Source organism: Castor canadensis, chromosome 8, assembly GCF_047511655.1.
Source record: "Castor canadensis chromosome 8, mCasCan1.hap1v2, whole genome shotgun sequence".
NCBI classification, from domain to species: Eukaryota; Metazoa; Chordata; class Mammalia; order Rodentia; family Castoridae; genus Castor; species Castor canadensis.
In genome coordinates, this window is record NC_133393.1 from 155,442,052 (window position 1) to 155,460,551 (window position 18,500).

The following is an 18,500-nucleotide window of genomic DNA, read 5'->3' on the forward strand; positions in this document are numbered from 1 at the left end:
ATAAACAAGATCGATAGACCCCTGGCAAACCTGACTAAAATGAGGAGAGAAAAAACCCAAATTAGTAGAATCAGGAATGCAAAATGGGACATAAGAACAAACACCATGAAAGTCCAGGAAATCATCAGAGACTACTTCGAGAACCTATATTCAAATAAATTTGAAAATCTTAAAGAAATGGACAGATTTCTAGATACATATGATCATCCAAAACTGAACCAAGAGGAAATTAATCACCTGAATAGATCTATAACACAAAATGAAATTGAAGTAGCAATCAAGAGTCTCCCCAAAAAGAAAAGTCCAGGACCTGATGGATTCTCTGCTGAATTCTATCAGACCTTTAAAGAAGAACTAATACCAACCCTCCTTAAACTGTTTCATGAAATAGAAAGGGAAGGAAAACTGCCAAACACGTTTTATGAAGCCAGTATTACACTTATCCCAAAACCAGGCAAAGACACCTCCAAAAGGGAGAACTATAGGCCAATCTCCTTAATGAACATTGCACAAAAATCCTCAACAAAATAATGGCAAACCAAATTCAACAACACATCAAAAAGATCATTCACCATGACCAAGTAGGCTTCATCCCAGGGATGCAGGGGTGGTTCAACATACGAAAATCAATAAACATAATAAACCACATTAACAGAAGCAAAGACAAAAACCACTTGATCATCTCAATAGATGCAGAAAAAGCCTTTGATAAGATCCAACACCATTTCATGATAAAAGCTCTAAGAAAACTAGGAATAGAAGGAAATTAAAAAGTTCCTTCCAGGAAATTAAAAAGTTCCTGGAAGTCAATGAAAATGAAAACACAACCTACCGGAACCTATGGGACACAGCTAAGGCAGCCCTGAGAGGAAAGTTTATAGCCATGAGTGCATATATTAAAAAGACTGAAAGATCTTTTTAATATATGTCTTTTATATATGACAAACCTACAGCCAGCATTGTACTTAATGGAGAAAAACTGAAACCATTCCCTCTAAAATCAGGAACCAGACAAGGATGCCCACTATCTCCACTCCTATTCAACATAGTACTGGAATTCCTAGCCAGAGCAATTAGGCAAGAAGAAGGAATAAAAGGAATACAAATAGGTAAAGAAACTGTCAAAATATCCCTGTTTGCAGACGACATGATCCTATACCTTAAAGACCCAAAAAACTCTACTCAGAAGCTTCTAGACACCATCAATAGCTATAGCAAGGTAGCAGGATATAAAATCAACATAGAAAAATCATTAGCATTTCTATACACTAATAATAAAGAAACTGAGAAAGAATATATGAAAACAATTCCATTTACAATAGCCTCAAAAAAAAATCAAATACCTAGGTGTAAACCTAACAAAAGATGTGAAAGACCTCTACAAGGAAAACTATACACTTCTTAAGAAAGAGATTGAGGAAGACTATAGAAAGTGGAGAGATCTCCCATGCTCATGGATTGGTAGAATCAACAAAGTAAAAATGTCGATACTCCCAAAAGTAATCTACATGTTTAATGCAATTCCCATCAAAATTCCAATGACATTCATTAAAGAGATTGAAAAATCTACCGTGAAATTTATATGGAAACACAAGAGGCCACGAATAGCCAAGGCAATAATCAGTCAAAAGAACAATGGTGGAGGTGTCACAATACCTGACTTCAAACTATATTACAAAGTAATAACAATAAAAACAGCATGGTACTGGCACAAAAACAGACATGAAGACCAGTGGAACAGAATAGAGGACCCAGATATGAAGCCACACAACTATAACCAACTTGTCTTTGACAAAGGCGCTAAAAATATACGATGGAGAAAAAACAGCCTCTTCAACAAAAACTGCTGGGAAAACTGGTTAGCAGTGTGCAAAAAACTGAAACTAGATCCATGTATATCACCCTATACCAAGATTAACTCAAAATGGATCAAGGATCTTAATATCAGACCACAAACATTAAAGTTTGATATAGGAAAGAGTAGGAAATACTCTGGGGTTAGTAGGTATAGGTAAGAACTTTCTCAATGGAACCCCAGCAGCACAGCAACTAAGAGACAGCATAGATAAATGGGACCTCATAAAACTAAAAAGCTTCTGGTCATCAAAAGAAATGGTCTCTAAACTGAAGAGAACACCAACAGAGTGGGAGAAAATATTTGCCAGCTACACATCAGACAAAGGACTGATAACCAGAATATATAGGGAACTTAAAAAACTAAATTCTCCCAAAACTAATGAACCAATAAAGAAATGGGCAAGTGAACTAAACAGAACTTTCTCAAAAGAAGAAATTCAAATGGCCAAAAAACACATGAAAAAATGCTCACCATCTCTAGCAATAAAGGAAATGCAAATTAAAACCACACTAAGATTCCACCTCACCCCTGTTAGAACAGCCATCATTAGCAACACCACCAACAACAGGTGTTGGCGAGGATGTGGGGAAAAAGGAACCCTCTTACACTGCTGGTGGGAATGTAGACTAGTACAACCATTCTGGAAAAAAATTTGGAGGCTACTTAAAAAGCTAGACATTGATCTACTATTTGACCCAGCAATACCACTCTTGGGGATATACCCAAAAGACTGTGACACAGATTACTCCAGAGGCACCTGCACACCCATGTTTATTGTGGCACTATTCACAATAGCCAAGTTATGGAAACAGCCAAGATGCCCCACCACTGACGAATGGGTCAAGAAAATGTGGTATCTATACACAATGGAATTTTATGCAGCCATGAAGAAGAACGAAATGTTATCATTCGCTGGTAAATGGATGGAATTGGAGAACATCATTCTGAGTGAGGTTAGCCTGGCCCAAAAGACCAAAAATCGTATGTTCTCCCTCATATGTGGACATTAGATCAAGGGCAAACACAACAAGGGGACTGGACTTTGAGCACAAGATAAAAGGGAGAGCACACAAGGGAGGTGTGAGGATAGGTAAAACACCTAAAAAACTAGCTAGCATTTGTTGCCCTCAACACAGAGAAACTAAAGCAGATACCTTAAAAGCAACTGAGGCCAATAGGAGAAGGGACCAGAAACCAGAGAAAAGGTGAGATCAAAAAGAATTAACCTAGAAGGTAACACACATGCACAGGAAAATAATGAGTCAACTCCCTGTATAGCTATCCTTATCTCAACCAGCAAAAACCCTTGTCCCTTCCTATTATTGCTTATACTCTCTCTTCAACAAAATTAGAAATAAGGGCAAAATAGTTTCTACTGGGTATTGAGGGGGTAGAGGGGAGAGGGAGGAGGTGGAGTGGGTGGTAAGGGAGGGGGTGGGGGCAGAGGGGAGAAATGACCCAAGCCTTGTATGCACATATGAATAATAAAAGAAAATAAAAAAATTTTAATCTGAGGATAGACAGTTCACATCCCTGTACTGGTCTGACACTCCTCTGTGCGACGAGGCTGTGTGTGGCTCTGAGGGCTCTCACCTGCCACCTTGCTGGCTCAGGTGAAAGGAAGGCTGCCAATCGCCATGATCTTGGCTCTGAAGCGCAAGCTCAAAGAGTGATCCACGTTCACAGTGACTGCACGCACACCTGGGGGTGGGTAACCCAGGGGCCCGCGGCATCGTGAACTACAGGGTTGCTCTCCAGCCAGCAGCTAATCAGTGCTCACAGGTGCCTTCTGTTGCTAAGATGACAGGATGCCCAGATTTTTCCCATTGAGGTGGGGGTCTCACGAACTGTTTTTTTGCCTAGAACCTCAATCCTCCTGATCTTAGCCTCCCGTGTAGCTTGGGATGACAGGTGTGTCCCATGCATCCAGCTATTGGTTGAGATACGGCCTCCCTGACTTTTTGCCCAACTGGCCACAAACCACAATCCTCCTGCTCTCAGCCTCCCAAGTAGCTGGGATTACAGGCGTGGCCATCAGTGAGCACCCAGCTCAGGCTCTTTTCAAATTTTAGTAGTTTGGGATTTTAGGTACTGGCACTGCCGTCAGCAGTGAACAGAGGTGAGTTTCTTGTGAATGAGACCATAAATAGAAAACATGAGAGTACAGAAAAATGAAATCCACGTGGTCCAGAGCACACCACATTCAAAGTTAAAACACAAAACCTAAGTTGGAAAACGAGTTGCAAAGCATACAGCCCACCGGGGGTAAGTAACAAGTAAATAACATTGAGACCAATTAGAGAGAAGCAGTGCCCCCCCCACCCAAGAAAGTGCTCAAAGCATAAAACACAAACAGCAAGCGGCCTGGAAAGGCAGCTCTGTTTCTGGAAAAATGAGCCACCAATAAAGATTGTGAAGAAGATAGCAGCCTACCAGACTGGATTAAAGCTAAACACAGACAACCTGCATGGGGGGTGGCCACCCCCATACCCCGTAGGTGGTCCAAGTGGATGTGGCCTTTATGGGACAACCATGTGGACCCGGAGATGCCCCACTCTGGAAATGTCCAGGAGCTCTGCATGGAGGGTGGGGTGAGGGGGCCAAGCAGTGGAAGGTGCTTGTTGTCTTCAGGGTGACATGGACCAGCGTCTGGGTCACTCAAAGAATCAGAACTCCCCAGGAAGGAGCACTAGTCAGCAAGACAAATGGCTGGACCCTGGAGTGTGAGTGTACATGAATGTGGAGCACGCAGACCCACACTTGCACAGATGTGCAAGTGTTAGCCATTCAACAGCCACCTGAAGGCCTTCCTGGGCAGGGTGCCTCACCAGGGACACTGCAGTGAAGGCTGAGCTCCTGCCACCATGCTGTGGCAGAGACATCAGAGAGAGCCCAGAGCCCAACGCCTCCACCTAGACAGCTCTTCTCCCCAGGTCAGAAGCCCTCTGACCACTCACACTCCTAGCGCCTGTGTGAACTGACAGGCTCAGGAGCCTTGGAAGGGAGAGGGAAAATCAGTCAGAGGCTCTGCCGTGATCTCTGGTGATCACTGGATTAATTGTAACAGATCTGCCATCACCAAGGGCTCGACACCCTTGGCTAGAGAACTGGGGTCTTCCCTGGGACTCTCCCAGCCCTCATGGCACAGGCTGGGGTCTGCCGTTAGCATGCTCACTAGGTCAAGAGCACACTCTGAGCCCCACAAGTGATGGCACTCTCTGTGTATGCACCTATTCCATCAAGACTTTCCCCAGAGCTACAGGGCCAGGATCTTAGGCAGGTTACAACCTTCAACATATAGTTAAAGCCACGGTATTGTCCACTGTCTGCTGACAGTTATTACCCACTCGAAGCTATGACACTACCACAGACCTCTGTATCCAGTACTTGTCTGAGAACACCCTTAAGGCCACCATCCACAGGGACAGCTAACCGGCTGCCTCACTCACAAGATCTGTCACTAACCAGGTTCATGGAGTACGTTTAAAGGTGATGTCCCTGTCAGAATGTTTGGGATAAGAGCTAGTACTAACAGAGGCAGGACAGGAGAGCTCACTCTGGAGCACCGCCTGGCTGGGCACACAAGCATCTGAGCACAGGCGAGGAGGACGAGGAAGTGCTGCCTCCCCCTGCTGTTCCCAAAGCTAGAACCAGCACTTCACACTGCTGGTGTCAGTTTTTTGTCTCTGTGACAAAATACCTGAAGAGCAAGACAACTTAAGGGAAGAAGGATTTCCTCTGTCGCATGTTCAGAAGTTTCAGTCCCTCTGGGGAGGGTGTGGCAAAGTAGAGCAGCTCACAAAGCAGGCAGGAAGCAGGGACAGAGATTAGCCAGCTTCCTCCTCTTTCCCCTTTCATTCATCCAGGCCACCAGCCTGTGGGATGGTGGCCTTACTCCAACTTCTCTGGAACCCTCACAGACACACAGGTAAGCTTCTCAATCTGATGGAGTTAGCAGTCAAGGTTAGCCATTTCGCTGATTTCTGTAAGAACGAGGTGCTTCCTAGAAAGCATTAATAAATACACCAAGCCAGAAGACTCCTTCAGGACAAAGCCCAGCCCCCCTCTCCCCACTTCGGGGGAGAGGTTCTACCACTGCCTGTCCCTCTCCATCCCCTCTTAATGTCCCAGGATGTCTATGTGAGTTCCTTCTTCCCCTGCCTGCCCCAACTCCCAGCTCCCTCAGGTCAGCTAGAAATAACTTCTTCCTGACAAACACCCCAAGGAATGCAGCCACGCCCTATCCCCAAATGTCCACTGCAGGGTTCAGGGGAACGGGACTTCGTTCTTTTTTGTCTTCTTTTTTGGTGATACTAGGGTTTGGTGATACTAGGGTTTGAACTCAGGGCCTCACACTTTCTAGAGTCGCTCTACCACTTGAGCCACACCTCCAGACCTGGCACCTGGAGCTCCATAAACACGCATCATGGTTCATTCCACTGGTCATTTGCTCTCTCACAAAAGAATGCAATCGTACAGAGGAATAAAATTGTAACTTTTTTGTTCGGTTGTTCTTTTTTTTATTTCAATACCTAGCCCGGGCTAGCCTTGAACTCAGGACTCTCCTGCCTCAGCCGCCCCAGTGCTGGGATTTCAGGTGCCCTCCACCACGCCCACCTGAAGGACAAACCAGGAATGATAAGCCACCACCCCCTAGCCCTAATTCTGTGACTCAGCTGAGAGTAAAGCAATGGTTGAGCATCCACAGTGGTTTGTGCACGCCACTCTTCCTAAGGAGGAGAACAGAGAGCCCAGCGGGCTCTGTACCTGCAGGGATGATGCCGATCCTGAGGGGGCTGGGGACCAGCACGGCTCTGGGATGGTTCTGGTCAATGCCCGCGCTCCTCTGCGTCCTCCCGATCAGCCCGTGCAGCACCTCGCTGAACATGCCATCGCCACCGACACAGACAATGCTGCGGGAAGATCAGAGACTCGTCAGGGTCCCCAAACGCAGTCCGCAGTCCTTCAGCTGGGGGCCTCGGGCGTTGGGCCCTGGCAGGTGTCTGGGAACTTAGCTCTTGAAACCTTCTCTAGATGCTGAGGTACCTCCCTGCCGCCCGCCCACCAAGACTGCTTATACAGACAAGAGACTCAGCACACACTGACTTTCCTGCTGGAATTGCAACGGCAGAGAACTCCTATGTGACCACCCCCTGGCTGGCCCCCACCAAAAACCCGTTATTTGAGCTGGAGGAGTAGCTCAGTGACAGAGCATGGTCTAGCATGCACAAGGCCCGGGACTCAGGCCCCAGCACTGCAAAATTTTTTTTAAAGTTAAAAAAGCAAAACAAAAAGCCAAACTCTTAACTTGGCAACACCAGACCTATGGGACTGCATTTCTGCTGCTGGAGGGAGTGAGTGCTAGGCGACTTACATGGGGTGCGGGCTGGGGGGACATGCACACGTAAGCGTGTTCTTTTCTGATCCAGCTGGGTGGCCTTGCTCATGTACAGACTCGCTAATCCTATGTGTGGTCCTGAGGACTCAGCAGACAGGAGCAGAGGGGACCAAATAAGTGCCAGGTTCAGAAGACAACACCAGGAAAAGAGGAGGAAGGGAGCCTGGGTTGTTGGGAGGCAGGGCAGGGCTGCCTAGTGCGGATGGCGAGAGGAAAGATGGAGAGGTGTGCATGCATGGGAGACTTGGGCACATTCCTGTGACATGGAGGGAAGGCAGAGGGCATGCTCACCTCCCAGGGCAACCTGACAGCAGGAGGCTCAGGCATAGCTGAAGGACTTGGGCAGGGAGGGTTGTGTGGAAGGGTTGCCCACAGAGTGGGGTGAGTTGACCTGGGTGCAACACGAGGGCCCCTTAGATCTGAAAGTGAGCAATCAGTGAGCCTCGCTGCTCTCCAGCATGTCTGGCTGCACAGGGGCAAGGACACTCTCCACGGCTGGGGTCTCTACCCAGCAGCCACCTTGAAAAGTTCAGGCTTTAAAGCACAGCTCCTGTGGGAAGGTCCTGGGACTACCTCCCCTCCACACTCTGCACACCAGAGTATGCAGAGTCCACCTGTCCCCAGCTAGGCTGTGGTTTCAAGGACAGGGTCACAGCTCAGGTTTTTAATGTGCACCGATATCTTCCTTGACTGCACTTGCTGCTCAGCAAATGTTCGGGGATTCCCCACTGGCCTGGCCACCTGGCCTCCTAGTGAGGAGCCACATGCCTGGGGAAAGGAGTGTGCCTTGAGGCACAGTTGGCTGCCATGTGGCTGTGTTGGGTAACACCCTAGCAAGCAGTGGAGATTACACCATCTTCCTAACACGGCTGAGGTCAGGGTGGCATCTGTGGGGAGAGGTGTGTGGAATGCTCTCTGCACTTTGGGGCCCACGTACTCCCCTGAGTGATGGGGACAGACAGGAGGGAAGACACCCTGCCAGCACTCTGAGGCAAGGGCTGTTTTATTTTCCTCTCTAACCTCAGCGCTCACACAGTGCTGGAGGCTGGCATATACTCAATAAGGAATGAATAAGGATTTTAAAAACTCATATTTCAACTTAAACAGCACATTCCTCACAAGACTCCAGGTGGAACAGAGAGATGAAACCCAAAAGTCAGCTGGTTACAAAGCAATCAACAAGAAGAGTGTCTACCCTCAAGCACTGGAGACCAAGAATGAGTCTCTAAGCTCAGAGAGTAGTTTAGAAAGAGGTAGACAGACTGAGTACATGAATTTGAAAAATATGGTAAAAAATGCCATATGCAAAATTAAAAGCCAGTTTAAGAACTAGGGAAACTATTTGTCAAAATATGACACTGGCTGTGGGTTGCCTGTTACTTGTTACATAGAAGAACAAATAACTGAAACTACTTGAGCGACAGAAGAAAAGGGCCAAGGTTGTAGAAACTCGGATAAGCACATTTCTTCAGAGATTAAAGACTTTTGCACGTCAAACTGGCAGGTAGAAGCAACCATGCTGACAAGGACAGCAGGTGACACACTGTAAGAAGGTGTGGAAGTGACAGGGCTGGGGTATAACTCAGTGGTTGGAGTGTGTGCCCTGGGCTCAATCCCCAACACCAAGAAAAAAAACCTCATGTCTAAGGATTAACCCTGAAAAAATACACACAGAGATGTATATTCAAGAATGCTACTGGATTTTAAGAGCAAAGATTTGAAAGAGCTAATATGTAGGAGGAAGAGACTGGTTACAAAAATTATGGCGATCCATACAGCAGAATTTGGTATGAGCATTAAAAATAATATTCTGGGGAAATCTTTAATGACATGGGAAATTGCCTGCAATATAACAGAAAAGCAGGATCAAAGCGACCAAACGACTTCATGTCAACCTTATGTGATCATGTGCCTGTAGAGATGAATCAAAAAGTCTTGTGAAAGCCTGGACAGGAAGCCAGGCTGTCAAACAGTGGCTTTGCCCAGTAGGGGGCGGGTGTGTAGTTTTCCTGACTGTACAGGAAGCAAGCTTGCTTTTACAATTACGAAAAAACCTAAGGAAAGGGAGCGACTAAAGAACAAGAGCTATGAGCAGAACTTGACTGTTGTAGTCAAGAGGAAGCAAGCGTTTTACTCACCCGTCATAGCTGTCCATGTTAATCTCATATAAAGCCTCCTTGGCTTGATTAGCTTGTTCTGTAACTGGGGGAAAACATCACATCATGCACTTTATATTGACATCTGGGAATCCGTACAAGACAAAAGGGAAGTAAGCCACTCTTTACAGTGTGGTCCAGTAGGTTTTCAGGGGGACTTCTAGAGGAAACACCTCCTTACAGCTTTCTAATTCCCTCTCACTGAGGAAAAGGCAGCCACAGTAAGATCTGAGAGCCTTTTTTTAAAATTTTGGTGATACTGAAGTGTGTACTCATGGCCTCACGCTTGCCAGGCAGGTGCTCTACCTCTTGAGCTACTCGACCAGCCCTTTCTGCATTGCTTATTTTTGACATCGGGTCTTGCTTTACACCCCGCTGGCCTGGACTGTGATCTTCCTGTTTGAGCTCCTCTGCATAGCTGGGATGACAGGTGCCCACCCTGCACCCAGCCATTGGTTGAGATGAGGTCTTGCAAACTTTTTGCCTTTGGGCTGACGTCCAACCACGATCCTCCCCATTTTCACTTCCCAAGTAGCTAAGATTACAGGCGTTAGCCACTGTGCCCAGTGAGATCTGACATTTTCAGCACTTAATTAGCAACAAGTAATCTCTTTAGGAGTGATTAAACATGGTTTCTGCGTTGTACTTTCTCCTTATTATACAGGTTACTTAAAAAAATTAGAATGTGGCTCTGGCACCCAGCACTGCCCTGACAACGTGGTGCTGCAGATGTAGGAATGCATTTTTGTCTTAAAATGGCACTTGTGATGGAATCGCTTCTGAGACATTAAGCCTTTGTATCTTCTCTTGCCAGAATTTCCTGCCCATGATCTTTCTTCTTTTACCTTCTTGCTGTGTTCTTTGAGTACCTGGGACTGGGCTAAAGAAGGCGACACCTGTCATCTGCACTCTTCTCGTCCTACTATACAGGAATAACTGACTTTGTTTAAAACGGCCCCGGGACCGCTGGTACTTACTGACGATGTCCGTGGTGATGGAGGCCAGCGTGAACAAGGGCGCCACCTTGCGGTCGTAGACCCGCTTGCCCCGGCCCTTTCCTCCGAACGGGTTGATGAACACCAGCAAGTGCTTGGGCCTCGATGCTGCAGGACAACCGCGGGAAAACCGTGAGCGCAACCAACCCAGCTGGGGACGGAGTCCAGGGCGTCTACGGCGCGTGCGCGTGCGCCTGCCTTGGGGCTGGAACTCAGCGCCCTGCGCCTCCCAGGCAGGTGCTCCCACCGCTAGAGCCACACCCCCAGCCTTTTTTTTTTTTTAACTTTATTTTTATTTTTTTCAAATAGAGTCTTGCTTTTTGATCAGGCTGGTCTCATACCATGACCTTCCTACCTCTGCCTCACAAGTAACTGGGATTACAGACATGACCCACCATACCCAGCCTCTATGTATTTTTAAATCTTTTAATTTATTTTTTATTTTATTGTTGTTGTACTTGGGGTACATTGTGACATTTACAAAAGTGCTTACGATATATCTTAGTTACTTCACCCCCTCCATCATTCTCCTTTACCCCCTCCCCTTAAATCTTAAGAACAGCAATAAAGACTTCCACTCGATGAAAAGAGAAAAACCACAGTCTATCAAAAGAGGAGGGCCTGTGCACATCCGCCGTGTACGAGGACGGTCCCAGGAACTCGGAACTCCAACCGAGAAAAGGACCCCTCTCTCCTACAATCCTGGGCAGTTACAGCATGGTTCTGCTCATGTAAAGAAAGCAGGTTTCTGAGAACAAGGAGAAGGAAACAGATGTACAAAGAAGCATGAGGAGAGAAAGACAGACACACAGACAGAAAGAAAAAGTTCAGACAGAGGCAGACAGAGAAGAGAAAGGGCAGAGACGCACTGGGCATCCAGGGCCTGTTTTCAGTGCCCCACCCAGCTAACCGCCCATGCATGGGTTGCCTGAGGCACCCCTACTTTCTCCTGACAACTTCCACACTTTTGTTTAGTCAATTCAAGAAGATTCTGCCAGGTAAACAAATAAATTTGGGCCAGGTGCCAGTGGTTCACACCTGTAATCCTAGCTACCCAGGAATCAGAGATCAGGAGGATCGCCATTAGAAGCTAGCCCGGGCAAATCTTGAAAAATACCAGCACTAAAAAGGATCGGCAGAGTGGTCAAGTGGTAGAGCACCTGCCTACCAAGCATAAAGCCCGGAGTTCAAACCCCAGTGCTGCCAAAATAAATAAATTTAACTAATGGATCAAAATAACAAGAAGGTACGTGCCCAAGAAAATTGGTAACTTACACAAAACCTGGACAGCAGTATCCATCACAGCCCTATTCACAATAGCCACAGAGAGGGACACCCTAGTGTCAATCAATGGGCAAAGGGATGAAAAAGACACCCACCCACACAAGGGAACATTCTTTAGTCATAAAAGATAACAATGACAGAACATTGCCAATGGGAACACGTGTTGAAATGTCACTCTACAGAGGAGGAGCACTTGTCTAGCAAGCGCAAGGTCCTGGGTTCAATCCCCAATACTGAAAAAAATCCATCTCATGGTATTTTATTGTTTTATGAAGTGACGTAAATTTAGTCTCAGAATTATGAACCGGTACTGCTCCCTAGTTAATGATATGCACATCGAGTGTCCAAGAGCGAAACCTGCTTGTGTATGTCACTTCGAAATGCAGCAAAAAATATAATGGATGGATGGATGGATGGACAGAGACTGACAAACCAAATCTAGCAGAATCAGGTGGTATGTAGGTGAATGTCCACTATGGTTCTTTAAGTGTCTCTGTGCACTTTAAATGTCAGGGGAAGCACCTCAATGGAATAAGCAGCAAAGCCAACAGTTTATTCTCTGAAAACATCCCAAGTTGACAAGTCTAATACAACTGATCAAAAAAATGGAAGAAAACACATGTCACAGAAATTGGGAAAGAGAAGGGAACACCACTCCAGAATCTACAAATACCACTAAGAAAATGAAAGGATTTATTAAAAGTTCATGCTGATAGGTTGGTTAATTTGCATGAAATGGCACGTTTCTCAAAAAATACAACTTACCAAAGATGTCAGAAGAAACAAAAAACTGAATGTTTGATATCTAGTAAAGAAACTGAAGTCATTAGCAACACCACCCCCACCAAGAAAACCCCAGGCCTGGATGGTTTCACCACTGAGTTCCTCCACATGGTTAAGGAAAAACAGTCTCTTCCAGAGAACAAGAAAAGAAGAAACATTCCTGAACACTTTGTGTGAAACCACTGCGACCCAGACAGCGAAACCAGACATGGTGTCAGCAGAGAAGACGTCACAGAGAGGAAGTGACAGATCTCTTTCTCCCTGAACCTACATACAGAACCCTTGTCAAAGTACCAGAAGTCAAATCCAGTGAAACAAAAAGTGGGCAAACGTCTCAGCCAGGAGGGGCTTATCCAGGAATGCAGAGGGCTAACAGGGGGAGTAGAGCCACTCAGAGAACTACTTGAAGTCACTCATGATTTTAAAACAATAAAACTCTCAGAAAACCAGGGATAGAAGAAAATTTCCTTATCTGATTTTTTAAAATTCTGTTAAAACTCAGGATTAAGACAAGCACACTGTTATCAGCCTGCACTGCTGTTCCAAACCTGGGCAAAAATGTAAGAAAAGGAGTCAGGCGCCAGTGGCTCAGAGATCAGGAGGATCAAGGTTCAAAACCAGCCCTGGGCAAATAGTTCTTTGAGACCCTATCTCGAAAGGTACTCAACACAAAAAACAAGGCTGGTGGAATGGCTCAAGTGGTAGAGCGCCTGCCTAGCAAGTGTGAAGCCTGAGCTCAAACCCCAGTGCTGCCAAAAAAAAAAAAAAAAAAGTAAGAAACAGAATCAAAGAGAGAAGAACTGAAGCAGAAGAAATAGAACAGTCACCACACAACTGACTCAATGGTTAACAAGAATCCAAAAGAATCATCTAACTATTGGAATTAGTAAGTAGATTTAGCAAGGTGAAATACAGAATCCTACAAAATCTCCATATGCCGGCAATAAAAAAATTAAAACCAAAATAGGCCAGGAGTGGCAGTACAGGCCCTATAATCCTAGCACCTGGGAGGTTGAGGCAGGAGGACAAAGAGTTCAAGTCCAGCCTGGGCTACACAGCAAAAACACTGTCTCTGGGAGAAAGACAAAACCAAAAACAAAATAATAGCACCACAGTACAGAGGAGGAAAGACAGTATTTCCCATAAATGGCACAGATCCTGCAGATTTCTCTGTTTAAAAAATATGAACCCTAATCTCTTTCTTCACACCATTCACAAAGGTCAGTTCCAAAAGGATTGTGGATCTGAGTGTGAAAGGTAAACAATAAAGCTTTCAGAAGAAACATCTTCCTGACCTGAGGCCTGCACACTCTGCAGGCCTTCAGGCCTAGGTAGACACCCAAGAGAAATGCAAGGGTGTACAAAATGACCTGCCACAACACTGCTGTTCATGGGAGCCCACAGGAGGTCAACAGCAAAAGAGATGAATAAACCATCATACACTCACATCACAGCACATCACGCAGCCATAAGAGTGAACCATGGGTGATCACGCAACACAGGTAGACTTCACACACAGGGCCAAGGACCAGGGCGCCTGTGCCGGCTGTATCAGTGGACTTCTGTGGTTCAGAAGTCAGGGAAGTGGTGACCCCTGGGGAGTAATGACCACAGGGCCCAGGGTCCAGGGTTCTGCTTCCAGGTCAGACGCTGCTGGGTGTGAACCCCACCTGGCTGCACACTCAGCGTGTAAAGGCTTCTCTGTGCCTGTGTGTTACTTAAAGGAACATTAAAACAGACACAGAGTTAGAAGCTAGAGCTAGAGTAGTTGAAATAATAGAATCATATGCTGTTTTCAGACTACACCAACGTGCAGCCCGAGGGATTATCTATGAACCAAGTAGAAATACTAAATCCACACTACTTGAGCGGAGTCTTTCAGTCCCCAGTACCGCCGAAACATATTATGGGGTGGAGGCATGGCTCAAGCAGTAGGGCACCTGCCTAGCAAGGGTGAAGCTCTGAGTTCAAACCCCAGTACCTACAGACTCAAGCCTGGACTCTAACAACTCAGTTTTGGGAAAGCAACAGATTTGGCATACAGGGAAGAAAGGGGAGAACAGGTGTGGGCAGGAAGAAGAGCCTAGAGACAAATGGAGAGGAAGGCAGGAGAAACTGAGCCTGTTGCAGAGAGCATGTGGAAGAGCCGGGCTTCCAGCAGGAATCTCAAGTGGTGAACCGGGGTCTGCACAGATAAAACCGAGGTGCAGAAATGCAAGGCCTCCCACCCCTAGGGATAATCAGAAAATGCACTTTCCAGCCCAGGAGCGCCTCTGATGCCAAGGCATGGAATTCATTATAATCCACTTTTTAACACAGATGCCAAATCAACTCAAAAGGCAAAAAGTGAGCCCAAACACACTGCTTCTGTTCTACAGCTGAAGTCTGTACTGTGTTGTCAGAACAGACATCAAGGTTATGACCAAACAACAGGAGCCAGTGTTCAGGTGTAAAGTAAATGACAGAGAAGCCATCACTTATCACAGAATAACCACCGTCAGGCTTCTGCTCCATTTCAGGTGCACACACCATTCCAAGTCCTGGCTGATCCCCGCTCACCTTCAGTGGGGATTACAGGTGTCACAGCAGGTGTCACAGCCCCTTGCAGAGAAAGAAACTGCAGTTTCTTTCAAGAGTTCTTTCAAGAGGCTAAAAGACCTGCCTGCCTCACTGCTAGGAGGGGACAGGGCGGGGGACAAGAGCTCGATGCCAGTGCCCGACTGTGGAGCCCACACACTGTCCACTATTCTATGCTGGCCCTCTGTTTAGTAAGTTTAGAAACAAAATGGATCCAACACATCCACCTGGTAGTGCAGTGAGCCCAGGAGCCTCAGGGGTTGTTGGGGTGGCAGGGGGGAGGTGGGCAGACAAAGAAGCAGGTGGAGATGGCACTTCCCCTGGCCGGATGGCCACCATGGCTCTGGGATCACTGGTCCCGAGCCAGCACCACTGTGCTGCCTTCCTGCAAATCTAAGAGCCCCATACATACTCAGCTTCTCCAGCAGCTCTCGGAGGGTCTGCAGCCACAGGTGACACAGCTGCTCGTCAGCGCTCCAGAAGGTCACCTGTGCCCACTTCCAGCGGTGATGTCGAGCTCGTTTCACACAGTGGACTGCAAGGAGACCAACACTTGTTAGGTAGGGCCCTGGCCATGGTGACAAAACCGATTCACATTCACATTACATATAGCTTCCCCACTACACACTTCCCAGGGGTTCCCGTGCAGCTTGTTAATGACTTTCAACGTACATTAGACGAACGTCTCAGCTCCTTTAAGCCATTCCATAAAATAAAGAGGGGCTGGGTGTGGTGACACAAGAATGTAATCCCAGCTACTCAGGAGGCTGAGGCAGGAGCATCACGGGTCCCAGGCCAGTAAGACCCAAGTCTTATAAAAAAAAAACCCCAAAATTTGTTAATTAATAATAATAATTTTAAAATCATAAAATAAAGATTAACACCCAAACATTCACTAAAAGTAGATCCTAGAAAACAAATAATACAGGAAGATTCCATAAAGATAAACAAGTGATAGGAAATGTCCTGCCCTGTCACTTTCAGGGAGCTAAAGGGAAGCATGGGTGAGGACGCCCAGGCTCTGTCACCTGTGAATGCGTAGGGATTTTCCATTTTCTGCCATCGGCCACTGGCATGGTGTTTCCCGTGAGTGTCCGTCTCCTCCACGGTGATGATCTCTGACACGGGCACCGAGCGGGCATCTGCAAAGACCACAGCTTAAGTCCAAGCTCTGCAGACTCACGGACGGAGAGGCCAACTCTGAAAAGCTGAACACTGCTTCAGTGCGGTCATCAGAAACCCAAAACCAGACAGGAGGGTCGGCCACCACGCTTTCACCCGGAGCTAAGTCAGCAGGCGGCTCAGTGTTAACTGGAGATGGGGTGTTTCATCCAGCAGTAGCCAATGCAGGCCGAATGGTCACAAAGTCTACTGAGCCACAACAACAAATGCTAACCCTTCCAGGCCAGCCACTGTGCTGAGTTACAGGACATGGACTCTGCCCAAAGGCAGAGTCTAGGCTCAGAGATCCAGATGGGAAGGGGACATTTAACAGGACACAAGATGCCAGGGCCACCAAGTGTGCAAGTGACAGTCAGGGTCCAATGGGGGGGGGGCTGGGGTTTGTAAACGCCAGAGGTCTGATCAGATGCAGGATGATAGCCTGACATTGTTTGTTTCTTGGGAAGGAGCTCATTATGTACAGGATGGCTTTGAACTTGCCATACCCCGGCCTCAGCCTCTCCAGTGCTGGGATTATAGACATGCACCACTAAGCCCAGCACCAGACATTCTGTAACACAACAGGCCAGGAAGGAGGCAGACTGACCAGAGCTCACCAGGGTATGCTGTAATTAGGAGACTGCAGATCAAAAGAAAGTTGTGGGCAGGGCACAGCCCCGGGAAACGGCAGATTGTGACGAAGCCATCCTGAAGGAACACGCACCAGCCATTGCACACAGCCATTGCACAGCCATTTGAACAGGCTGGATTGCACAAGCCTTTTCATGAATTGCACTTGGGGATTTACAGTGTATTCTGTACACAGAACATTATAATAACCTACTTTCCTGGGTTGGCTACAAACCCAGCAGGAATCCAGCTAAACCCCACTGTAACATCTAGTCATCTTGCATCAGTTTTAAGGCTGTTGCCTGTGGAAATCAAGTCACCAGAACCTGGGGAGGTGGTGTCTGAGCAGGGCTTCTGAATACTACTGCCCTGAGGCAGATGTGCTGGGGACAGTGGAAATGGGGCATCAGGCAGAAGGACAGTCTTCTCACAAGGGTCTGTGTCTCCAAAACCAGTGAGACCCCCACAGTTCCTCTCTTCCCTTCTGCAGGTGTGGGCGAGCACTGCACAGGACAGGGCGTCCTGACCCCCATGCACCCAGCAGGCTTCCCAGCCCCAAAGCTCCCAGCAGGGCTCCTCTGCCTTTCTCAGCTCACCTTGTCAACCTCCCCCATTTCTGGAGGTGCCGACCTCACCTCTGAGGGGCCCCTCCCAATCCTGCCTGGACCAGTGACACTGCACTCAGACACCCTGCCCACCTTGCCAAGTCCATTTCCCAGAGGAGCAGGGGAGGGCAGAAGCCATCTGTGTGTAGGTGCCAACCACAGAGCCAGGCTCGTGGCAGACGTTCAGTAACAGGGACAAAATGAGTCACGAGACTTACAGGTAAAAGAATCTATGCTGTGACCTCTAGGACCTCTGAAACCAGCCATCGGTGTGTCGCCTTATCATCAGCACAACTACGATTGTTGGTAAGATACGGGTGACAGAAGTTACAAACACCTCAGCACAATAGCTGGAGAAACGTAAGCTTCTCAGTAGCAAACACGTGACTGAGTTGAGGGAGGTGCAGGAGATGAAGACAGGCGTCAGGCATTATGCCAGTATATATCTGAAACTTCTGAATGACCTGGCAACCCTTCTAAAAAAGTCTACAGGAAGAACCAAGGGAGGAGGCGAGAAATGTCAAAGTGAGCCACACGTTACGCCGCCAACCCCAGGAGCCACCCTGCAACCAGGGCCGGGCAGCCTGAAACCGTGCAGTCCCCACGGGTCCCCCAGCTGCCACAGCTGCCTCAGCACATGAGCCATCCTCCGTACCACACCTGCCTGGCACAGCTGCTGAGAAGGATCAAAGCTCTGGAAACAGCATTTCTCAGACACCCACGGGCACGGGGACAGCTGGGGGTGGGGGAGGAAGTAAAGAATCGAAGTAAGTCACGTGTCAGAAGGAGGGACCCAGGGCTGGGGGCGTCCTGGGGTCAGGCAGGCGGTTCAGGAGGCTCTGCGAACCCAGCAGGTGGAAGAGAGCAGGTTGGAGAAGCAGGAGTCGGGGAGGGCCTGTGAGGCTGAGGAGCAGGTAGTAGTTGCCCCTGGAGTGAGATGGGTGCCCAGGAGGGTTCTGAGCAGAGATGTGACCTGACCTAGGTCTGACACCAAATAACTAAACATGGGGGCCTGGGGGGTATTGCTCAGTGGTAGAACATGTGCTTATTGCA

The 18,500-nt window shown here is 47.5% G+C and overlaps 1 protein-coding gene across 1 annotated transcript in view; it reads right to left on the reverse strand.

The window, feature by feature from the left end:
- Positions 1-18,500, reverse strand: part of Cerk (ceramide kinase) — a 59,370-nt gene that overhangs the window by 19,572 nt on the left and 21,298 nt on the right. The window contains exons 2-6 of the mRNA XM_020179291.2: positions 16,080-16,193; positions 15,464-15,586; positions 10,390-10,515; positions 9,395-9,458; positions 6,626-6,771 (exon numbers count right to left, since the gene is read on the reverse strand). Of these exons, the coding sequence (XP_020034880.2) occupies positions 6,626-6,771; positions 9,395-9,458; positions 10,390-10,515; positions 15,464-15,586; positions 16,080-16,193 (573 nt within the window). The remainder of the gene's footprint in view (positions 1-6,625; positions 6,772-9,394; positions 9,459-10,389; positions 10,516-15,463; positions 15,587-16,079; positions 16,194-18,500) is intronic.